Source organism: Castor canadensis, chromosome 13 (genome assembly GCF_047511655.1).
Source record: "Castor canadensis chromosome 13, mCasCan1.hap1v2, whole genome shotgun sequence".
Classification (NCBI taxonomy): Eukaryota; Metazoa; Chordata; class Mammalia; order Rodentia; family Castoridae; genus Castor; species Castor canadensis.
The window spans coordinates 37,787,719-37,810,908 of record NC_133398.1 but is presented as its reverse complement, the minus strand read 5'-3'; the positions used below and the strand labels follow the sequence as shown (position 1 = coordinate 37,810,908).

The following is a 23,190-nucleotide window of genomic DNA, read 5'->3' as shown; positions in this document are numbered from 1 at the left end:
AATGTCTTTCCTGGCCCAGTTGCTTGTTGGAATAGGGCAGCGCCTCAGATGGCAGTTCCCCAGCCCTGTCAGGTTCCTCTGCTTCACACAGCCTGGTCAACCTCCTCTCACTGCACCCAGCACCCCGGCCCCGTAGCTCTCACTGAAAGGAAGGTCCTATTGCCGAGCAAGGACAAAGGCCCTGCTCATTCTAGGGTCCTTCTAATTTTACTGCCAACCAAAGAAAGGCTTAAAGGGCCCTGGGATGCTGGTAACATCAATTTTATTGGGTTGAGGTGGCAACTGTAGCCTAGGTGGGTGTAGAGCCCTCACAGGTTGTTGAGTTCCAGCAGAGTCTGGTCCAGGGTCTGGTGAATCTCCACGTTCTCTTCCTTGGCACTGGCCAAGGTCTCTGTGAGGGGAAGCAACAAGTAAGGAAGGGGTGGGGAAACAGTAGGAAGGAACATGGAGCAGACATGGACAGAGGAAGGTGACACAGACATGGAGTGGTTTAGGAGATATAAGCCTTCAGGAACCTGAAGAGGCAGGGGCAAATGGATGAATTGGTCAAGACAAAGATGCCTCACTCAAGGACTTGGGGGATGAGGAAGCCTCAACTGATTCCCCCCTCCTTTGGAAGGTTTAAGAAAGTTGGAAACAAAAGGAAAAACAAAGACTGAGCCAGGAAACAGGAAAGGGAGGGCAGACAGACAGACAGAATGGAGACAGAAAACAGACCTGCAGCTGCAGTGAAAGCCCCTGTTGCTGATATCCAACACTTTTCCGAACTTCATTCCAGACCCTTCATGACCTTCTTGCCCCTCCCTGCACCTCACTGCCCCATCTCCCTTCCAGTCATCCCATTAGATCCTGGAATCCTAGCTAAGTGTTCTGAGTTCAGTAACAGGCACAGGGGGGTGGGGGGGTGTACATAGTGCTTGATGGGGCCCCACATGCCCACGTGCAGCCGTGAGAGACAGAGCAGCAAACTGGGAGTGCCATGCAGAAGGAGCTTGGTGTGGGCCACAGTGTTTTGTGGGAGGGCTCAGTGCAGGGGGAATGAGTGTTACAAGATTGAGTTTGAGAAGAGTCAGGGTCTCAGGTGTGAATCAATGCCCTGTGGCAGTGATAGAATGCTTTCTGGAGGGCAGGAAAACAGCATGGAGACCAAGTTCAGAATTTATTAAGTAGCAGTGGGTGGGAGGGGGTGGTTGATAGAAGGAGGAAGCCAGTGCCAGAGGAAGCATGGGGTGATGGAGGCTCTCCCTAGGCTGCTCCCGCCTGGCTGTGCAATATTGCCAATTTGTGTTCCTCCTGCCTGTTCCCTCCCCATAGAGAGAGTGGAAAGAGGTAGAGAAGGAACCAAGGTGGCCACAGTGGTGTGGGCTCAGAGGGAGGTGATGTCATTGAGTGCGTTGTCCAGCTCCTCGCTGATGGCCTTGTATTTCATCTTCTGTGCGTAGACTTCATCTGGGGGTCCAAGGAGGGGGACCAGGTGGGAATGTAGGGAGAGGGAATGGAGGGAAGAAGGAAAGGAAGGAGAGGGTGATGGAAAGAAAGAAAAAGAATCAGAGTGAGGTGGACAGAGTGAGAGACAGAGGCAGAGAACAGGCTGGACAGCTGTCAAGGCTCCCTCTTCCCCTTTCTCTACCCCTCACTCTTTTGTCTTTCTCTGTACCACAACTTGGTTCTTCCCCTGAAGTGTCTACCTCTCCCAGAAGCCTGCGGGGCAGAGTGCTCTGGACAGGCAGGCATGCTTGCTTAAATGGGACAGGGAGAGTGCTTAACCAGAAAGGTCAAATGTACTAAAGTTGAAGATAAAATCAGTGCTTGCCTGAGAAAGCCAGAAGCAAGAGACATGGGAATTATGGAAGTTAAAAGGTTATCAGAATAAAAAGGAAAGGCAACTGTAGGTACGACATTGTTGATAATGGAAATAGCCACAGACTAGTAAATATTTGGATGTTTGTTTTTGCCAAGTGTAGCTTAGTGTAGTATCTTCCATTAATGTTGTCATTCAAATCCAGACATTAAGTCAAATAGTTCTCTATTTAATAAAAAGTCTCTGTGAGATGACTGTATCGTGTTATGCTTGGAGATGGCATTTTTTAGATCAATGCTACTCAAAGTATGGTCTGAAGACTAGCAGCATCAGCATTACCAGGGAGCTTGAGAAAATTTCACCTGGCCAAAGTCAGCGATCACTTCTGGGTAGGGGCCAGGAATCTGTGGGGTTTTTTGAACCCAGGGCCTCCCATGCACCTTACCACCGAGCTGCACCCCAGCCCTCAGGAATCTCTGTTTTTAAAACTCTCCAGGTAGTTTTCATGGATGCTAAAGTCTAAGAAGCACTGGAGTTGATGTGCCGTGGCCCAATACAACTCCTTGAATTGTGGATATGGCCCACTTGAGTTTGTAGAGTCCTGGGTGGGCTAACCCTAGTTTATGGGTGGCAAATACAGTGGAATGAGAAGACCAGGGACATACTAATAGTGATGGGGTGTGGATGAGTATCCCTTTTACCTTCCAGGTCATCGATGGTTTTCTCCAACTTTGCCACAGACCTTTCAGCAAACTCTGCTCGGGTCTCAGCCTGGGAATTAAGGTGGAATGGTAAAGACAGGCCCTCCCAGAGAACCTTCCCAAAGCCAACCTTCTCTCCCATTCCCATCCCTTAATTCCCTGCCACAGGCAGTCTCTGGCCAGATGGGTGGCTTGAGCAGAGACTGGGAGCTGGAAGGTCTCTCACCTCCTTCAGCTTCTCCTCCAGCAGTTTGATCTCCTCTTCATACTTGTCCTCTTTGGTGGAATACTTTAAGGGACATAGACGTGCCATCAGCAAACTGCCTCCCTGATCCTTCATCTCTCCAGAGCCCCTAGGCTCTTCCTAACCTTGCCTCCATTGAGCAACCCGCCCTCCCTGCCTGGGCCCTCACCTCCCCGCCCCCCGTAGGACCCCATCCTCACTGCCCCTCTACCCCCTCTACCTTGTCCGCTTGGGCCTCCAGGGATTTCAAGTTGTTGGTAACAATTTTCAGCTCCTCCTCTAGGTCCCCACATTTACTGCAGGGGTGTGTGGCAGGGTGGGGTGTGAGGGCACAGTGAGGCAAGACAGTGGGGATGGCACAGTGGGGGAAGGGTGGAGGAGAGAAGAGAAGAGCCAAGTGGTAAGAGTGACAGCAGACAGTTTGGAAGCCCCAGGCCTTCTCAACCCCCTGCAAGTGAGAGAGAGCAGCCTGAGATGCTGAGATGGAGAGGACGGTGAGCTGAGAGAAGGTGCCATTGCCCAGAGGGGTCACTACCTCCTCCTCTGAGGCTATCAGGGACTTGAGGGCCTGGTCCATGGTTCGAAGTTCTTCCTCCAGTTGCCTGGCTCGGCTGGGGGCAGCAGGCATGGGTCAGAGGACAGGACCTGCCCCTGTAGCCCCAGGCATGGGAAACTGCCTGCTCCCACTGTGCAGGGTGCCCCATAGCCACTGGCTCAGGTCAAGTTCCACTGGTCTTCCCAGGGTATCCTCACCTCTCAGCCACCTCAGCTCTCTCTTCTGAGCGCTCCAGCTCTCCTTCAAGGATCACCAGCTTCCTGGCCACCTGGGGGAAGTGGGAGAGAGAAGTAGATGAGTGGTGACAGACTGGGAGTATGGCACTTAGAAGGAAGAAGAAAGTGGGGCAGGGCTGTCACCTCCTCATATTTGCGGTCTGAGTCCTCAGCAATGTGCTTGGCCTCCTTCAGCTGCATCTCCTGCAGCTCCATCTTCTCTTCATCCTTCATGGCCCGGTTTTCGATGACCTTCATTCCTCTGAGAGGCAGAGAGAGGGGTATGTGTGAGGTCAACAGCAGAACAGACTGACTTTCTCTCCCTGTCCCTGACCCACCCCCTAGAGTCCCCAGCCCACCTCTCGCTCTCATCAGCTGCCTTCTCAGCCTCCTCCAGTTTTTGCAAGGCTGTAGCAAGGCGCTCCTGTGCCCGGTCCAACTCCTCCTCTACTAGCTGAATGCGGCGGTTCAGGGAGGCTACATCTGCCTCAGCCTGTGGGTCAGAGGGCAGAGGTCAAAAAGGCTTAGTCCGCCTTGGATGGAGTTCAGACAGACTCCAGAGGATGGTAAGATTCTTCTCAGACTTAGTTTCCCTGGCTTTGACTTTCAACCTGTTTTTTTTTCTCTTAACTATTTTCCGCTCAGACTCTGTGCTCCAGCCTGAAACCTGCATTCCTTGACAAGCTCCACATCCCTGCTGTGGGCTCTGGCACTATGCAAGGCTAGTCTCTCAATGGCTTGTCCCTCTGTCCCCCTTGAGAGCACTTTAAATGCTGACAGCCCTTCCATAGAAGAGCCCTTCCATAGAGGAGTTACAGGAGTGAAGAGGAATCTGGCCAACCAGACTTCACTACTGCAAAAAAAACAGCCAATCACAGAACCAAGCTCAGTGGTGTCACCAGCTGCCAGGCAGACTCCCAGCCAGGGTCCCAAAAGGCAAGCCTGGCCTATAAGGGGTATCTGTGGCTCTAGCAAGAGGCAGGAGACAGCTGGGGGCAGTGCAAGTGACAGAAACTCAGCCCCTGTTCTTGCAATATGGAAGCAAAACCTAAAGGTTTTGGAGAAGGGCCATAAAAACTGAGGATACCCTGCGAAAAAGACACAGGACAGAACAAGACAAGCTTCCATAATAGAAAATGAGAGCAACAGTGTGGTTTGGTATTAAGAGCACCAGCTCTGAATCAGACTGTTGTCTTTGAGCCATGGCTCAGCCACTCAACACTTGTTATGTGATCTTGGGCAATTTATTTAACTTTTCTAATCCTCAGTCCTCCTTCAGAAATTGGAGTTAACAATCATAGCTCCTTCTCAGGGCTGTTCTAAGATAATGTAGTGCTTCCAATACTCAATCAACAGGAACATCTGGGAAGCTCATAAAGCCAAACAGACTTTCTAGCTCCATATTAGATCCATTGAATTGAGATCTCTTGCTGGCGGGGGACTTGGAAGTTTTTATTTTTATTTTTTAAAGCTCCCAAGCAATTCTGATGATAAACTAATTTTGGGAAATGGTAAAATAATATTCAGAAAACATGTTCTTGCACAGAGTATCCAATCAATATTAGATGAACCTGTGTCTCCCTCAAAGACAAAGATATAGAGACCCTCCATAGAGATTTAAAAGAGAAAGGACCAGTGTAGGGTAAAGAATAAGTGAAGGGGAGGAGCTGGGTGGCAGTACTGGGGACAGAAGGCATATAAGGCAGGCCCTTGGCACTGCAGGGCAGGACAAACACAAAACCATATAAAGTGGATTAGAGCTCGTAGTCCAGGTGCCTTCAGCACCTGGAGCTTGGCCACCTAGAGTGACAAGAGCCCATTATGGGCACAAGGCCCAATGACTCAGTGTGGAAAGATTCTGGGGACAGCACTGGTTTGGGGGAAGAATGACAGTGGGGGATTACTATAGAGAGATAAGACTCTGAACCAGGAAACTTCTCTTCAGAGTGGTGGGGTAACAAATGACTGCAAAGTTTCGAAAGTTCTGAGGTTCTCATCGAAGGATTGACTTTTGTTATTTCCTGTTCCTCAAGCTTTTCCAAGCTATGGATGCTGGCAGCTCTCTAACCACAGGATAACTATATTGTCCACACTGAACAAATGAGAAGCAAGAGAGAAAAAGAAACTGAGGCTGTGCTCAAGGTCACACCATAAATTTGGATAGCATTTCCTATCTAGTCCTGGCACTGCTGCCTGCTTCCTCTGCTCTGTCCCTGTCTCCCCTCCCCTTGAGCCCCCACCCAGCTCCTTGGGTTTCCAGTCCTGCCTCCAGCTGCACTGGACCTTGGTTATTTATAGAGTGTCAGATGCCCAGGGTCGTCTTTGCTAGCAGCTGCAGGTCAGTTCCCTCCCATGTGCCAGGACTGGTAGAGAACCAAAACTGGAGCCTGGAGGTCAAAGAAGGAAGCCCAACCTTGGGGGTGGGGGTGTTGAAGATCACAGAATGGTCAACACAAACAGGAATGTCATCTCTGATTTCAGGCCATGAGTTATGCTAATCTCCCCGTACACACTAACCAATAATCATAGGCTCATCTTAAATTTAAAACAAACCTGTGGGAAAGTTAGGGAAACTGAGACAAAGACTGGTGAAAATATCACATAGGTCATTCTCTTATTAAGGTGGGAGTTCGGCATGGCAAGAAGTAGAGAAGTTTGGTTAGGGTTGTGGGCTGGACAGAGAAATCTCAGGGTAAACAGGAGCAGCTAAGGTGGGTGCTTTGGCATTTGTGATCCCGTCCTTCTGCCCTATGGCTTGGCTTGGTCTTGAGGCTGACAGCTTAATGAGGGTAAATGAGGAGCCATTAGAACCTGATCTGGAGCCCCTGGGCACAGTGGGGCTCCTGGAGCCAGAGGTCAAGGCTAGGGAATTTCTAATGGCCCGTAAGGGTGTAACTCAAGTCAGGGCCCCATCTTTGGATCCCTTGTCCCTCCTTCTGCCCACTAGCACCTCACACTCACATCCCCACCCTCACACCGCCCCCCAAATGTAGCAGTAGTCTCCTCTCCATTTTAAGCAGGAGGATTAACTGAAGTAGATGGCAAATTCTCCCACCCCCACCCCCATGATGACTCACTACTCGATCACTGTACATTCCAAAAGCTGGAACCAGAGGGAATTACAAGGCTAAGTCCTGGGGGGAAGTGGTAGGTGGTTTTGATTTACCCACTGTCTTGGATTATTTGTGTAAACCTGCCCTAGCCAGGGAGAAGGAGAGGAAACCATTTCTGTCCTGGTGCTGTCTAGGTCCCCTTCTCCCCTCATTTCCATGCCTGGGCCCATACCCAGTGCACTAATGCCTCCCAAGTCCCCACTCACATCAGTGGCCTTCTTCTCGGCCTGCTCCAGTTTCTCCTGGGCATCCTTCACTGATTCGGAATACTTTTCCACCTCATCTTCTGTCCCCTTCAGCTTCTTCTGGAGAGCCTGCTGCTCCTCCTCCAGCTGTGGGGAGAGAGGACTTGGTCAGCCAGGCCTGGGTGTGAGCCCAAGCCCAGAAAGAAGGGGTGGTGGTGGGGTACTAGGATATTTGGAGGCTGCTGGGTGGGAAGAATAAAAGGAGGGACAGTGCAGTCAGGGGTGTTGGGGGACGCTTGTGGGGGTAGAGTAAGTGTTAAGCCCCAAGAGGCAGGGCCCTGGCACAGCTCAGCAAGTGCGAGAGTGGTAACTAGGGCACTCCCCAGGCTACTGGGGGTGGGGTGGGGTGTGCTCCAGCTAGGGCCCTGAGGGTCCTGTGAAGTCCCAGCCCCCACACTAAGTGGGAAAGAGCCTTGAAAAGCAGGCCCAAGGCTGGGGGCCCAGAGCAGGGGTCCATGCCGCCCTTGACAGAGGGGAAGAGCCACTGTGCTGGATGCGGGGTCCCACCTGCTTGCAGCGGTCCTCAGCTTGCTTCTTGTCGGCTTCAGCCTGCTCGGCTCGGTCGATGGCATTCTCCTTGTCCAGTTTCAGCATCTGCATCTTCTTCTTGATGGCGTCCATGGCTGCGGCAGGGAGCGGGCCGGCCGGTGGGCGATGAGGATAGGGTTGACCGGGCTAGCTGCGAGGACTAGGCGCACAGATGCCGGCTCAGGAGGACCGAGCACGATTGGGACGTCCCAGTCTCGCGGGCGCCTAAAAGGCGGGGAGGGGCCAGGCGGAGCCCGGGACTAGGACCCTCCCCCATCGCGGCCCAAACCTTGTAGGGACAGAAGCTCTGCCGCACCGGGGGGCGCGGCCGCCCCCTGCGCCCAACCCATGGGGACCGCCCCTTGGGGTCCTCCTCCAGTCCCCTACCCCCACCCCAGCCAGCCGTCGGAAGGGAACGTAGCCTACCTCGCGGGGTAAAATACTGGATTGCGTGGAGTGTGTGGGGGGGGAACCCTTGGGCTGGGGGCTCTGCAGTTCCTCTGAGTGACAGCCGGGCTCAGTGGCAGCTGCGACTGGGGCCCCTGGGGCTATTTCGGGGCGTGAGCTCACGGCAGCTGCCTGGGCGCAGGGACCGAGTTCCCCCCCTCAGCTGCAGCAGCCGCTGCCCTTAATTTAGAAGTTTCCTGTAAATCCCCCCGGATTAAATGTCTCTTGGGAGGCGGATCTCCTCGAGTCTCGAGTGCCTCAGTTTACCCTGAGATCCACACTTCAGGTTTGCGTTACCCACGTGGTGGTGTTAGCAGAATCTCACCGCGGGGCTTGGGGAAACCAAGGCAGGAGGCCTGCTGCCCCCAGGGTGTCCCCTCCCATTCCCAGCCCCCGAAGCCGATGCCCCTCCTCTACGAGCGCCTGGCGACTGGGGAACCCAGCTCCTCGGCCGCCTGCCCCGCTCCCCTCGTGCCAGCATATTTTCCACGCGGCAGCGACGGGATGGGCAGGCCGAGCTCCCCGCCCCCACTCCCACCGGGATGCGTCCTCCCCGCCCCCTCGGGCTCCGTCTATCCCCCTTCCTTCGCCTCTCTCCCCCGCGCCCTCCCTTCTCTTCTCCCAGCGGGCCAACTTTACGCCGAAATTTCTTTTCTGCCCTTTTTTGGGATGTTTCCCCGTGGGGAGACGGGGCGGAGCGGAGAAGGCAACCGGCGAAGGAAAGCATTAGAGCTGCCAGGCGGCGGGAGCCAGGGGGTGAGAAGCCTCCCGAGGTGCCACCGAGGCTGCAAGGGACAGTTCCCCGAGTGGGGTCCTTGGGTGGGGGAGGCTGGGGCGCGGAGCGCAGGACTTTGCTTTCCTTCTTCCTCTGTGTAGGGCAGAGGAAGTTGAAAGCGCCCCAGAGGGGTGAGGGGAGAAGGACCAGGCGGGGAAAGCCACCAGGGGGCCGTTCGCTCTGCTCCCTTGGCGCAGAGGGGCGGGAGGCTGGGGTTTGCTGGCGGACTGGGGGCCGTGGGAATCAAGGGCAGAGGGTTGTGCTGTGGAGAGCGGGCGCGAAGCGCACTCAGATCTGCGTCGCCTGCCTCCTTGATAGACACGGAACAGACCTAATCCCACCTGCTCTCTATGTGTTCCCCAAGCCACTCGAAAGACAAAGATGCCTCATCCATCCAGTAGCCTAAGCCAGGTCTCGCAGTGGGGATGGGGGTTATCAGGCGCTCCCCATGCCGTTCGCTTCTCACATACACTTACTCCAGGAGACCCTACTTCCCTACGAATTAGGCTCCTCCTCAAAGTAGGCTCTGTGGTGGGCTTGTTCCCCAACTCAACTCATTCATTCACTTAACGACCCCTCAACATTGCTGCCAATTATTTTTTTATGTTAAGGCAAACAGGATCTAAAATCCTCCACAGTCCCTTCTTAGTTCCTTTCTGCTTTGAAGTAAAAAAAAAAAAAAAAAAAATCCCCATTTCTTAATATGGTATAGAAGGCCCTTTGTTTGGGCTCCTGCCTACCTCTCTAGCCTCATTTCCTTTCATTCTCAGCCTCACTCCCAACTTTCAGACTTGGGCTTCATGCTACATTCACATTGAGCTACGCACAGGGGCTGGAAATAGCCATACCTTTCTTAACAGCTTCCACATTTTATGCATTCTGTTCCCTCTCCCTAAAATGCCCTTCCCCTAGGTTGATTCCTGGTGGCCTTTAAGACTCAGATCAAGTGTCGGCTTTTCTGGGAAGCTTTCCCTGGCCACTTCCCCTCCTCACCCGCTCCACCTAATAGGTGTTCTTGGTGTAGACTCGTGTGGTTCTCATCCAAGTTCCTGGTATAAATTCTTCTACCTGTTTGTCACCTCCACTGGTCTGTGAGTCCTTCAGAACGGAGACTGCCTAGTACTGCCCCAGACCAGATGAGGTTTTTATATGCTCGGTTCTGGGCATACTAATAAACTAACAAAAGTGTGTGTAGGTCTACAAGAAGTCATGACTCAGTACTGCAGTTCTCAAACTTTTTGGTCTCAGACCCCTTGGATTCTTAAAAATCATGGAAAACCCCAAATAGCTCTTGTTGAAGTGGATTATATGCATCAAAACATGCCACATTAAAATGGAAACTAAGAAAATGTAAAAATATTTATTACTTCATTAACCCCCCCCAAAATAAACCTATTAAACATAGCCATATTTACGTACTGTTTTGCCAGGCACCAGTGGCTCATGTCTATAATCTTAGCTACTCAGGAGGCAGAGATCAGGAGGGTCACAGTTTAAAGCCAGCCTGGGCAAATTGTTCTCGAGACCCTATCTGGAAAAAACCAATCATAAAAACAGAGCTGATGGAGTGGCTCAAGCAGTTAAGAGCGTCTGCCTAGCAGGTGAGACCCTGAGTTCAAACACCAGTGCTGCCAAGAAAACCCCCCCAAAACAACAAAACATACTTTTTACTCCCCCACCTCAAATTAGTGACAGCATGGGATTTTACATTTTTTGCAAATCTCTTTACTATCTGGATTGAGGATGGCTGGATTCGCAAAACCTGCTTCAAAATTCTATCCATTGTAGCATGTTGATTTGATTGAAAAACTGTATATGAAGAAAATTCAGCCTCACACAGGTATGTAGCTGGAAAAATGACATTTTTATAGCTTTTTCAGATAATTGTACTATGCAAAACTTGGACGAACAGTTGTTTCTTTTTTCCTCACATTTGCATTAGTGTACATTAATTCTACAATGTGGGGGGTTTTCACTGTGATGCTTCCATGCATATGTATAATGTACTTTGATCATATTCAGCCCTCTGTACTCTTTCTTATCCCCGCTCCCTCCACAAATGGTGGAACCTGAAATTATATGCTACATTAAAATCCATTGGTCTGTATTGTACCTTGATTGGATTTTTTTTTTTTAACCTATGGGTAATTTTGTAACATGAATTGATCTTTGGAGAATGTTGATTTACTGAGTCAGGTAGATCTTGACACATTTCATTATATTGTACTTCAGTGAAAACTCACATTCCTGGGTTGGCAGAATTGGCTCAAGTGGTAGAGTGCCTGCCTAGCAAGCGTGAGGCTCTAGGTTCAAACCCTAACACAGCAAAAAAACCTAAAACGCATTCCTTAACAGCATGATTGCTTTAAACAGAAAGACTTTTAAGGTTTTTTTGTTTTGCAGCACTGGGGCTTGAACTAGGGTCTTCACCTTGAGCTACTCCAACAACCCTATTTTTGTGAAGGGTTTTTCGAGATAGGGTCTCATGAACTTTTTGCCCAGATTGGCTTTGAATTGAGATCCTCCTGGTCTCTGCCTCCTTAGTAGCTAGGATTACAGGCGTGAGCCACCAGTGCCTGGCTAAGACTATAGTTTTACATTGGGGGACATTGTGAAGCTCATGGTGGCAGATACAAAATTTTTCCAAACTCTGAATTTTTACTTGAAAGGCTGATTTTTTTTTTTTTTTGTGGCAGTACTGGGATTTGAATTCAGGGATTCACGTTTGTTAGGCAGGCATTCCACTGCTTGAGCTATGCCCTTAGCTCAGAAAGCTTGAATTGTATAGCTGGCAATAAATGCTATCAGATTTTTCCCTAAAGTGACAGACTTACTGTTCCTTTTTGAGAAAAGCCCTGCTAGATCTGCAAGTCTGAGAAACACAGTTTGTTGGTCAGTCTTTTTTTTTGGAATGTCATGTTCCAAGAAAAAAGAAGCTAGTTTGACTCAAGTTTTTTTTAAAAAAATGGTCTAAGCGCTGTCCTCAGCATCACACTTTGGTTAACAGCAGAAGAGTTTTATGCATACTTCCCAGTACATCTGCCAGATTATTGAAGAGACTTTTTAAGAATACAATGGCTATTAGTACAGTTTAGGACCACTACCTTGATTTGTGCCAAGATAGTTTTTACTCACCAGTATGTTTGCACTGTCAGTACAAATGCTGATATGAAAAAGTAAATAAATATTTTATTATTATGAAAATAATTTTGACCTTTGGACTCCTGAAAGGGTCTTGGGAACCTCCAGAGGACAGAGGGCCACATTTGAAGACCTACTGGTCTAATGGGTCCCATTAAAGTATTACAGTACTCTAAAGGCTCTCCCTTCTGGGGAGTTTCTCCTCAGTTATCAACAGTGAGAGGAACTTGATTGGTCACAGCTCCTGAGGACACAACAGGGAAGTGGCAGCAGAAGTAAGCAGCTGTCCTGGGCTCATAGCTGGAGGAATTAAGTCTGGACTAGCCACTTCTTGGAGAGGCTGTAAAAGGAATTTGATCTCCAAGGTCCTCAACTCACGATGCTATGACATTGAATCTACAGTTCAGGAACCACAGCAGTATGTACTGGAATTGCCAGTCTGTGCGTCAGAGAAGTGATAATACATCTCAATTTTCCAGTGCTTAGCACAGGCATAGCTTAGTAAATATTGAATGAATGAATCAAAGGTGATAGGAGTAATGGTAGGAAGCTGGCACCATCCCTAATAGGTTGCCCTGAAGAGGACAAAGTATTTCCATCCATTTAAACTTACTCCCATGGGGTGGGAATAGTGTTAGGTACCAGAGCAGTAGTAGATGAGTGATGTTTTTGTTCTACTTGGAGGGAGAAGTATTGAGGAAGTGTTGGCTAAAGAATCATGCATAAACTGGATGCCAGTGGCTTACGTCTGTAATCCTAGCTACTCAGGAGGCAGAGATCAGAAGGATTAAAGTTTGAGAACAGCCCAGGAAAATAGTTCAGGAGACCCTATCTCGAAAATAGCAAACACAGGACTGGCAGAGAGGCTCAAGTGGCAGAGCGCTTGCTTAGCAAGTGTGAAGCCCTGAGTTCAAACCCCAGTACCATCAAAAAGAAAATAACAAACACAAAAAAGGGCGTAATGCCCCAAGTTCTAACCCCAGTACCACAAGCACACACACACACACACAAAGTGGCCAACCCAAGTCTCTTCTAGAGAGTCCATGCAGCGTGGGGCAGAAGGGGGTAAATGCAGAAGAACATGGAAGCACACAGCAACTACCTTCCTGACCACCTCCCTCCACAGGGGAGGGAGATTAGTTCTGCAACTAGAGCAAGACTGCAAAGCTCCTAATTGGTCACTAGGGGAGCTCTAACCCTCTAAATATAAAGTCTCATCTGGGCCAAGCTCTCTGACCTCTTTTTTTTCCAGCACCAAGGAGCACCCCCAACCCACCAACAGCAGTACCACCTGCAGAGCCTCAGGCTGGATGTTTTGCTTGCTAATGCTTTAACCAATTCTGTGGTTACAGTTCTCTTAGGCTCAGATACTTACATTTTATAAGCTTATTACTTTTTTTTTTTTAAGCAAAGGGGCTTCTGAAAATTAAAATTAGGCCATGACTAGATCTGTTCACATACTCTGAGTAGGTATGACGAACAAAGCGTCCTGGTAGCCACAAACAGAAGAATGACATTTGGGTAGGCATTAAACATTGGTCAGCGAGGTAGGGACAAATCAGACATAGCTTCCTGGCCTGAATCCTGAATGACCTGAGATCTGGGAACAGGGAGTAGATGGCAGCCTGAGAGAGCAGACTGCTCCAGTCTCCTCCACTCCCACATTGAGCGGGGTCAAACTGGATGACGAACTCAGTCCCATTTTCTCCCACTCCCATGGGAGATCTCGAATCTCCTCATGAAGCCAGGTGGCAATTGTAGGTAGAATCATATTTATTGGAGCATGACCTGTTTGGGGCTTATAACCCTGCAGCCCCATTGGTAGCTGGGGTGGGGGACAGACAGTATCAAAAAAGGATGAGTTGAGCTGATGAGGCTGTAGGGGCTGGCTAGAAGCTGCTGGCAGGGTGGTGTGGGCTGGGGCCCTGATGGGTTCAGATTGATACAGCAGCGTTAATACTCTTGGAGCGTTAATACTCTGGAAGGGCAGGCACTTAGGGGCCCTAGGGCATGAAGGCACTTGGAGTTGGGGAGGTCTCAGGGGATGTGCAGTGGGACTGGGCAGGGCCAGGCCCCAGGTTTGGCAGGCACTTTGGGGAGTGCTGGGGTTGGGCAGGTTGGGCCCTGACAGCCCAGAAGGCTTTGGTAGTGGCAGGCACAGTCTCTGGGCTGGGTCTGAGTTAAACAGAAGCAGCTTCCCTAGTGCTCATCTCGAAGTTCTGAAGGCAGGAACTTGTACTGCTGCTGCCGGATCTGGGCCAGCTTCTTACGTGCCTCCTCCAGTTCCCGTTCCTTCCTAAGCATCTCTTCCTGTGCTGCAATTATCTGAGGGATGGAGGGCCAAAACTCAGATCAGCAAGTATGGCATTGGGGCAAAAGGCGGGTGAGACAGCCTGGGCAATGTGACTTCCCTCCTGACAGTATCCCTCCAAGTGGCTCACCTGGGCAATGCCCCCAACCATCTTCTCCTTCACTACCACTGTCTCATTCTCCTGGTCTTCAAAAGCTGCAGCCTTCTGGGCTGCCTTCACCAGGTTATCCGAGGCTCGTTTTACTGCATTGCCAGCAGCCTATACCCACAGAAAGCATCAAGAGTTGAGAATTCAGGTAGGGTGCCAATTGAGAGTCATTCAACTCTCTCACAGAAATACATGTTGGGGGTGATGGTTTAAAGTACAGCTCAAGAAATAAGATGGGTCTGTTCCTCACCTGAAGCCGTTTCATTGCCTCAGAGTCCTGGTCAGCCTTGACCTTACAGGCCACAAGGAGTTGTGCTGTGGAAGCAGCTACCTGCTTGGCTGAGGAGATGAGCTTCTCCTGGCTGGCATGGCCTTGGACAGCTGCATTAGCTGCCTCACACAGATTGTTGGTAGCTGCAGCCACCATCCGGGCCTAAAGCAGGGACAGTTAAATTAAAATACGCCTTTGGCCCTGATCCATCCCCCTCCAGCCTTCTCATGTCTCCCAAACTCAGAGACCTAGTGGGTATTGTACACTCACAGCAGAAATAAGGCCCTGGGACCACTGTCCATCGTCCAGTGCATTAGCTGGAATGGCGCCCACCTGTAGAGGAAGGAGGAGAACCTGCCTAGACCCATTCTCTCCTTACTTCAAAGCTTCTCTGTTAAGGATGTAGCAGGAGAACACAGCTATGGCCCAGTCCCCACTCTTCTGGACATTTAACTACTTACCTTCCCTTGTGCCACCAGTTCCCTCTGGGCAGCTGAGGCAGCCTTTACCAGTGCACTGGTAGCTGCTGCAATGGACTTTGCAGCTTCCAGAATCTGTTCCTCAAAGTTCAAGGACTCATCTGCCTCCTGAAATGAAGAGTCACAGGTTGCAGAGGTGCAGAGGGGACAAAGGTGGGCACGTTCTGTCATTATGATGGTGGGTGGGGAGGGAGCAGGACTGACCTTGGGTTTAGCTCTGGGTTTCAGCTGCTCTAGCTTTTTGGCTGCAGCCTCAATGGCGGCCGCAGCTCCCAGGAGCTCATTCTCTGCAATGACTGTGGGGTCCTCTGGATCTACCCATTCTGTTCCTGGTGTAATGAAAGGAGGAGGAGGCGGTTAAGATACAGCATGGAGGTGAGGACCCCTGTGGAGCTTGGTTACTATTACCAGGCCTTGGCACCCCTAGGGTGGACTGCATCCAGGAAGCAGAGATCACACCATGAGAAGGCTCCCTGTCCCCTCTCTGCCCCTAGTCAACCCTCACCTTTCATAGCCTCAGCAGCCTGGATGAGCTCGGTGACTGAACCAGCCACCCGCTTTGAGTGTCCTGTCAATTGCTGCTTCAGTTCTGGGTTTGGCTTCTGCAGCGTCTGGGGAAGCAAGAGGCAGGGAACGGGAACAAACAGCATCAGATATTGGGTTCGACCCTGATCTCTGAAATAGGGCAGACCACACACCCTCAACCCCCATCCCTAGAGCACTCCACAGCACAGCCTCAAAACACCAAACTCCCATCCAAGTACACTCTGCGTCATGCTGCATACACAGTGAAGAGTGGGGCTGTCACTCACCGGCTGACAAGGAACAAGAAGAATGATGAAATGAGAAGAAGAGAAGAAGAATGCAGAGAAGGAGGAGGTCAGGTGGGAATTAAGGAAACAAGAGAAGATGAAGAGGTGAGTGGTGGGAGAAGCAAAGACAGTAAGAACAATGGGGCCCCAGAGAAAAGGAGACTTGGAAATAAGAATGGATTGGGAAACAGGTGGTAGAGTAGGGAGGGGGTTGGAGAAAAAACTGAGAGCTGGTCTGAGGCTTTTGGAGAGAGGGTGGTGTATTCAGGAAAACTGAGATGAGGAGCAACCCCATGTCCTCCTTACCAGTAGCACATGCTCCAGCAGTTCCAGGTAGCCATTGGCACATTCTCGGCCATAGTGCAGGGCTCGAAGCCGTACATCAGGAGCCACTTCTGGGTGGTAAGCTGCTTCCTGGTCCCAGAGAAACATGTCAGTTTTGGGATTCCAAAGAGCTCCAAACTTCCCAAATCCCCCCAGATGCACTGCCCCCATGTTCTGCACCAAGGCTACCTTACTATCAGCATTCCTACCTTGCAAGCCCGCAGCATATCTGCGATAGCACGGCGGCTCAGATTGGCTGTGGCAATAACATCTTCCTGGCGACAGGAATTGCCAGCAGCAACAGCTTTGGCTGTTGCCATGGTGATACCTTTGGTCATTCGGATGAAATCTTCTGGGGTAGAGGTCTTGGCAGGGGGCTCTGGGGAACAGAAAACCTGTTGGGACAGAACAAGAAGATTTTACAGTGATTGGGACTGAGACATGCCATACCTTGTACTTGTGTGATTTGGCCTGGGTGTGGTGGTACATGTCTGTAATCCCAGCACTCAGGAGACTGAGACAGGAGGATTGAGAGGTTGAGCCCAGCCTGGACTATATAGAAAGACTTTATCTTAAAAAATCAAAATAACAAATGACAACAAGCATTTCTTGCAGGTCCAGTCCTTGCAGATGCTCACTGCATCTGACACAGTAGATGGCAGCTGATCGTCATTTCTAACGAAAGTGACTGGGCAGGCGTTGTTTGAAATTAAAACAGCCACTTTCGGTTGGAAACATAGCTCAGTGGAAGAGTAAGTGTTTAGCATGTGTGAGGCTCTAAGTTTGATATCCACCACCACAAAAAAGGAAGGAAGGAAGGAGAGATACTGATAAGAGCTGGGGATATATTTATATTTCAGTGGAAGAACACTGCTGCTTAGGACGTGCAAGGCCCTGAGTATGATCTCCAACACAGCCAGAAAAAAGTGGCTTTTGGCTGGATTTTCATTCTTAAATACAGAGAAATATCAGAGGAGTGAGTGACAGAAATGGGTCAAGGAGGTAGGCCTTAAGAGAGAAGGATAACAACATCAAGCAGGAAAGAATCAGGAATGTTCTAGAATATAGGAACGGTGGAGAAAAGGTTGTTGGAGCCTTGAATATCAGACTGAGGTACTTGAAATTTCACATAAGATGTAGAAGTCATAGAAACATTCTGACACATGTGTTGAATCATCATGTTTTATAAAAGTTAAGTTGTAGATTATGTGTGAGATGCTAAGGATACAATGGGGAACAAGGTAGACAATGTCACTGTCCTCATGGACTTCCCGTCTGGTTTTGGATAGAGACAATAAACAGGTAGACTGGACAGCGGTGGGTCACGCCTGTAATCCTAGCTACTCAGGAGGCAGAGATCAGCAGGATCAAAGCCAGCCCTGGGCAAACAGTTCATGAGACCCTATCTTGAAAAAATCTAACACAAAGAATGGCTGGTGGAGTGGTTCAAGGTATAGGCCCTGAGTTCAAGTCCCAGTACCATAAAAAAAATAAATAAATAAAAATAAACAGGTGAACAGGCAGGAAAAACTAAAGACTGGTTGGGCTATGAAACTAACAGCATGCTATGATGAGGAAAAAAAATGAGACCCTATTTCAGAGAAGTCATAGAAGGCCTCTAGGAAGGTGTCATTAAAATTGAAGCCTGAAAAACTGGAAGAGGCTTTTCCCAGTTCAAGAAGCTGGAGAAAAGCAAGTGGAAGGACCTGCAAATGGCAAGACCTTGGCATGTTCTCAACTCACAGAGTTTAGTGGGATGGCAGCACAGAAAGAAGAGTGAGATAGATGAGAGTGAAGTCAGCGCGGACCATCACTAATCGGTGGTTGGCTGGGTTTTTTTTTTTGGTGTTGTTGCTTTGTTTTGTTTTTTGTCTTTTTTGAGGCAGGGTCTCACTATATAGTCCAGGCTGGCCTTGAATCTGACAAGCTGCCCAGGTTGAAATGGCAATTATCCTACCTCAGCTACTTAAGTTCTGGGATTATAGACATGCACCACTACACCTGGCTCACTAGTGGGTTTTAAGCAGAGAAGTGACATAATCTTATATATATGTACATATATATACACACATATACATATGTACATATATATAAACATACACACACACGCATGCTAGGCAAGTGCTCTCCTCTGAGCTACAGCCCCAGCCGTGACTTATATTTTTAAAAGACAACTCTGGTTACTGTATAAAAAGGATGGGTTGGAGGGGGGAAGTACTGAAGCATGGAGACCAAAAAGAGACTACTGTATGAATCCAGCTCAGAGTGATGATTGTTTGGTGGTAGGACAGATGGGAAATAGAGACAGTGACATCTATTTGGAGGGAGCCTTAACAAAGCCTACTGATGGGCTTAAATGTGCAGGGGGGTGGGGGAGAAAGAGACTAAAGCTGGGTTTCTGGCATTAGGAACTGAGTTACTCAGAGGTACCATTTACTGGGATAGAGAAGACCATGGAAGGATCAGGTTTGGGAAGCAAAAAATGAAGAATTTCATTTGGACATCTTCAAGTACAGGTGAAAACAGAAGATTAGAAAGGTAAATGTAGGAATTAGAAAGATGAGTAGGAGAGAGGAAAATGGGAGAAACTGAAAGCAGGGAGACCAGGTAGAAACCTGGTACACAGGCAAAGTGAGGGAAAGCTAAAGAAAGCTTTCAGGGTGCTGACAACAGGCTAGAGAGGAGAGATGACAAGGGAGTGAAGAAGGGGAGCTGGCAGGCTTGGCAATAGCTCATGTGTGGCAAATAAGACAGTGAGGTCAAAGGTGAAGTAGAATCTTCAAAACTGGAGTTTGCAACCACCATTCACAGGAAATGTCACATTAGGCAGAACAACTGGATGAAGACACTGCACCAAACTTTCTGTTTAGTGACATCAAACAGGAAGTTGAGATAAACTCAGAACTGGAAGCTGACTTCTTAGAGAATGAGAATAAAAGTGATTAAACTCATACAAGAAAGGAACAGAGAAAGAAGACTATTTGTACAGTTCTGCAAAGGCCTATACAATTACTAGGGTGAAGGTGATTCAATGAGGGCTACTGAAGAGATGTTGAGAAGCAAGAGAAAAGCCAGTATCAAGGAAGACAAAGCAGAAAGAATTTCAAAAAGAGGCTTATTAATAGAATCAAAACCTATGGAAATGTTTGAAGAGACTACTGAATGTGTCAACTAAGAGGCCTTTGGTGACTAGAGCAAATGGGAGGATGGAAGTAAAAGCAGATAGTCATCAAAAGCTAAGGAGTTAATAGGTGAGTAAGGGAAAGACACGAGTGAGAGAAGAACGTATGCGACTGTATGTATTTCTGTGAATGCTAGTGAGGCATACGTTCCCTCTCCCTGACCCTAATCTGTGATGCCCCAGACTGTGCTTACCGCCAGTTCTTGCCGTATATGTTCTGTGGTTGCCTCCAGGGCCCGTGTGCCTTTGGTGGCCTCATCTTCCACAGCCTTCACTGTCTTGAGCAATGATGTCACATTGGTCACCATCACCTGAGAGCAGCAGAAGAGTGTTAAGGAACAGGAGAAGTACATTAATTGCCCTCTTCCTGATGTTGTTCCTCATTCTCCCCAACCTTTGCAGAGTTCTTGAGCTGCCACACTGCAGGGTCATCCCCAACTTTGCCAGCTGCAGCCTTCGTAGCACTGATAAGGTCACCCAGAGCCTTGGCTACATCCTTCACTGCATTGATCAGCACCACCTGTATGGGAGAGAGGCATCTCTGGTTTGTGGGAGAGGTACAGGAAGGTTCTGGCTAGAATGCAGGGTGTTAGGTAGATACCTGGGTCTCAGGGTCCTCGGCTCCCAGGCTAGCTGCACCAAGCTTGACCACGTCAGCAAGGCGGGTAATGGTGGCCACAGAGGACTGGGCAGCCTGTGCCAACTTCTCCTGGCTCCCAGCTGCATTCTGCACCAGGACCTTGGTGTCTTCCACCAGTACTTTTGCAGTCTTCAGAATGCCCTCCCTGGGGAGGGCCCAGCCTAGTTAGCTCTCCTCAGATTTCTCCCCAAAACCCCTCCAACTAGTCCAAGGTTCCCAATCCAGGTTTTCTGCAAATAAGCTAATGATATCCTGCCTCTTCTGGCCCTTGCCCCAAACTGTCTGCCTCCCCCAGGTTAGTTTCCTTCTCACCGGTGATCAGCAAAAGTTTCAGCACCCTCCCGGTTGAGGGTGCCAGCAGTAGCAAACATGATGGTGGTGTCAAGGTCAGCAATGATACCAGACACAGCACTGGCTGCTGTGATGCAGGCCTGGGTGCCACGATTTCCAGCTTGGAGTGCAGCCAGGACATGGGAGACCTGGGATAGGCAAAGTCATATGGTGCCATGTGAGAACAAAGATTGCCCATGTCTGGGAGAAGGCAAAAGGGGAGAGGGCTGGGGAGTCAGTCCTGCAGCCTGTGGAGATCAGCATGGTCACCTTCTCTGAGACTCTCCGGGCACACTCTATGAGCTCCTTCTTTGTGTAGGCATCGCTGGGGCTGCACTGCAGAGCACCTGCCTTGGTGACCAGAGCAGCACAGCCATGGCCCAGCTCCTGTACTCGGTGCTTGATGTGGGCACCTATCTGTGAGCAGAGGGAAAGAGAGACAGATTTTACAAGGAACACTTGGGGCACCTCCAATTATGCTTGGAGAAGTCAACAAGTAGAAACGATGTGTATCATAAACTAATGGAGTTGTGAGAAAAAGTTCCCAGCACACAGACTTTTCTGATCTGTTGTTGTTTAAGCAGTAGGTCACCTCCTGCGCATGGAAAATAATAGCGAAAGCACCAACTAAGCACAGCAAGGAGGAGGAAGAGAAGCACTTTATACATGAGTACATGAATCAGAGGGCCATGGATTACAATTTGGCCTGTGTGGACTTGTAGATTTGGAGGTTGAGGATTAGGTGGGTCCTGCTAAGATCCAGTTACTTGCTTTCTTAGAAAGCCAGGAGCTTAGGGAAGGATGAGCTTTGTGAGTTTGCAACAAGGAAAAGCTAAGAGGGAATACAGACTTGCAGTAGCAGAGAAGTAGCTACAGGCCAAGATAAGGGTCAGCAGAAGCAAGAGAAGCAGAATGTAGTAGTTTCTAGATCCTGAGTTGTCTTCTTTATCTCTGTGAATGAAGACTTTCATCCTTTGTTCCTATACAGATTTCTGCTCACTCTTTATGGAATGGCCCTGAGGGTGTGACAGTCCTTGGGATTTCCTGTGGGGGAGGGTTCAGAAGGCAGAGCTGCCTCCATGTTTACCTCTTCATTTTCAGCAGCCACAGCTGCAGGCTTGGCTTCTGAAGCCAGTCGGCCATAGTCACTGGTCAGTTGGTTGGCGAGAGGGCCCAGCTCCTCAGGGCTGGTGTTTGACTTGGTTACCTAGTGATAATGGAAAAAGTGAAGTTTGACCAAACTCAGCTCTCTAAGGGAGTCCTGTTACAATGTCCCATACTCACCATCTCCTGAACAGTGACCGCAATGGCCTTGGCTGTCCGCACCATGGTTGTCTGGTAATCCACAAAAGAACCTTCTGGCTCACCCATTGGTCCTTCATCTAGCTGAGGGAGGATGGGAAAAGGGGAAAGATTGTCAGGGTCTCTGCCACTGTGCTCAAGACCCCTGGCCCAGGGTAGCCTCCATGTCCACAGGCATCCCATGACTAACCTGGTTGATGGCCTGAGTGATGTTGTCCACCATGCCACCAACAACACCTGCAGCACTGGCTGCCTCATTAAGGGTTGTTGTCAAGTCCTCTACAGCCTCTGTCATCATCTGCACAGCTTCTTCTAGGGCTTCCTGGGTATGCGCTGCTTGCTGTGGGGACATAGTGAATAAGAAGAAGGAAGCCCTGCTATTCCTATTTCTCCCCGCCCTTGACTAGTAGCAGCCTCCACCCTACCTTGGGGTTACCACCAGCCTCCTTGGCAGTGTACAACAACTGAAGGGCAGACTCTGCCAATGTTTTTGTCTGGTCCAGAAGCGCCATCTGCTGTGGGTGGCTCAGGGTCTTGGAAGCAGCACCCACTGCAGCCAGGGTGAGTGGCTCAAAGTACTGAGCCATCTGGGACACCTGAGTTAAGGAATTAGAATGGGAGTCAGGTACCCTCTCTCTCCTCTTACTCTTTGGAACTCCTCACTTTGTCTCCCTAGTACCTTGTGTCCCAGCTGGGAGGCTTCAGCACGGGCAGCACTGGCCAGTGGTTCAATGAGATGGGAGATCTCCTGCACTGCAGTAAGCATCTGAGTATGCAAGGCCTGGGGAGGAAGTGGACATTAGTCCTGATTATGACCTGTAATAGAATAGGATCCTCTAGTGCATAGAACCCCACTTTTTCTTTTTTTTTGGTGGTGGTACTGCGGATGGAATCCCAGTGGATGCTTAGCATACACCCTATCACTGAGCTAACCCACAGCCCCCACTCTTCCTTCCCTACAGAACTCCCTAAGTTCCTAGGCATGTTCCAGCTCTGTAAAGTGCACTCCCTGACCCCCATATTCCTGGAACCTGACATCTCCCTTGCAGGACACCACCTTTATCCTTACCTCTTGAGAGATCCCCTCACGGGGAGCAAGCTGCTGGCTGACTGCAGCAAGGGAAGCCTGGTCTAGGTCCCGCAGACAGCTGTTCAGAGCTGCAATGGCCGTCTCACACTCCAGCTGCCCTGGGGCCTTGTCCCTGCAGGCACATCACAGGTTTTACATTAAGAACATCTAGACTACCTTCCCCTGTCTCTCCTGGAGATATCCTCTACCACCACCCCATCTAACTGCACCTAAGTACCCACCCCCACCTGCCATGTCTGTCCCCAGCCACATAACTTCTTCAGTCCTCAGTACCTCATGCTTGTAATGAGCTTCTTGATGGAGTCTGAGACAGTCCGTGAGTGGCCAGCTAGCACTGACCAGCGTGGGGGGTCCCGGGGATTGACTGCTAGGGCCCGGGCTGTCTGGATTAGTCCCCCAGCACTCTCCAACATTGTCTTAGCAGAAATCACAATGGGCTCCATGGCAGCCCGGCCCTGGGGAGAGGGAAGGCAAGGTGGTAAATCTCACCATGCCCCAGAAGATGAGGTGATAGACTGGCTGGTTGGTTCTCCCTG

General features: G+C 49.8%; 2 protein-coding genes across 6 annotated transcripts in view; both read right to left on the bottom strand.

Moving 5' to 3' along the window:
- Positions 1 to 245: 245 nt before the first annotated feature.
- Tpm2 (tropomyosin 2) lies at positions 246 to 7,629 on the bottom strand. 4 transcript variants are annotated; one of them, XM_074051506.1, is made up of 9 exons: positions 7,383 to 7,629; positions 6,837 to 6,962; positions 3,877 to 4,010; positions 3,662 to 3,779; positions 3,500 to 3,570; positions 3,282 to 3,357; positions 2,729 to 2,791; positions 2,503 to 2,572; positions 246 to 391 (listed from the first exon to the last, which is right to left on the bottom strand). In XM_074051506.1, exons 1-9 carry the CDS (start codon positions 7,494 to 7,496, stop codon positions 309 to 311), a joined length of 855 nt encoding a protein of 284 aa, XP_073907607.1. In that variant the 5' UTR covers positions 7,497 to 7,629; the 3' UTR covers positions 246 to 308. The 4 variants fall into 4 exon arrangements, with proteins under 4 accessions (XP_073907607.1, XP_073907605.1, XP_073907606.1 ...); XM_074051504.1 differs by lacking the exon at positions 3,282 to 3,357 and adding an exon at positions 2,967 to 3,042 and having other exon boundaries at positions 7,383 to 7,626; XM_074051505.1 differs by lacking the exon at positions 246 to 391 and adding an exon at positions 1,147 to 1,449 and having other exon boundaries at positions 7,383 to 7,628.
- Positions 7,630 to 13,521: 5,892 nt separating this feature from the next.
- Tln1 (talin 1) overlaps positions 13,522 to 23,190 on the bottom strand; it is a 32,892-nt gene continuing 23,223 nt past the window's right edge. For both annotated transcript variants that reach the window (XM_074051474.1, XM_020174647.2), the window contains 21 exons: positions 22,928 to 23,109; positions 22,634 to 22,766; positions 22,244 to 22,345; positions 21,990 to 22,160; positions 21,755 to 21,904; positions 21,547 to 21,648; positions 21,350 to 21,469; positions 20,533 to 20,679; positions 20,245 to 20,411; positions 19,894 to 20,077; positions 19,687 to 19,812; positions 19,487 to 19,603; positions 16,321 to 16,506; positions 16,094 to 16,201; positions 15,481 to 15,586; positions 15,180 to 15,304; positions 14,958 to 15,083; positions 14,767 to 14,829; positions 14,476 to 14,658; positions 14,208 to 14,336; positions 13,522 to 14,091 (listed from right to left, as the gene is read on the bottom strand). In XM_074051474.1, coding sequence (XP_073907575.1) covers positions 13,966 to 14,091; positions 14,208 to 14,336; positions 14,476 to 14,658; positions 14,767 to 14,829; positions 14,958 to 15,083; positions 15,180 to 15,304; positions 15,481 to 15,586; positions 16,094 to 16,201; positions 16,321 to 16,506; positions 19,487 to 19,603; positions 19,687 to 19,812; positions 19,894 to 20,077; positions 20,245 to 20,411; positions 20,533 to 20,679; positions 21,350 to 21,469; positions 21,547 to 21,648; positions 21,755 to 21,904; positions 21,990 to 22,160; positions 22,244 to 22,345; positions 22,634 to 22,766; positions 22,928 to 23,109 — 2,853 coding nt within the window. In that variant the 3' untranslated portion in view covers positions 13,522 to 13,965. The remainder of the gene's footprint in view (positions 14,092 to 14,207; positions 14,337 to 14,475; positions 14,659 to 14,766; positions 14,830 to 14,957; positions 15,084 to 15,179; positions 15,305 to 15,480; positions 15,587 to 16,093; positions 16,202 to 16,320; positions 16,507 to 19,486; positions 19,604 to 19,686; positions 19,813 to 19,893; positions 20,078 to 20,244; positions 20,412 to 20,532; positions 20,680 to 21,349; positions 21,470 to 21,546; positions 21,649 to 21,754; positions 21,905 to 21,989; positions 22,161 to 22,243; positions 22,346 to 22,633; positions 22,767 to 22,927; positions 23,110 to 23,190) is intronic.

What these genes read in the sequence shown, in the direction of transcription:
- Tpm2 (XM_074051506.1), bottom strand. Translation starts at nt 7,496, where the DNA reads ATGGACGCCATCAAGAAGAAGATGCAGATGCTGAAACTGGACAAGGAG. An exon ending in GCAGCTGATGAGAGCGAGAG is followed by an intron (nt 3,780 to 3,876) that starts GTGGGCTGGGGA and finishes TCTGCCTCTCAG; the next exon opens with AGGAATGAAGGTCATCGAAA. An exon ending in AGAGCTGAGGTGGCTGAGAG is followed by an intron (nt 3,358 to 3,499) that starts GTGAGGATACCC and finishes TGCTGCCCCCAG; the next exon opens with CCGAGCCAGGCAACTGGAGG.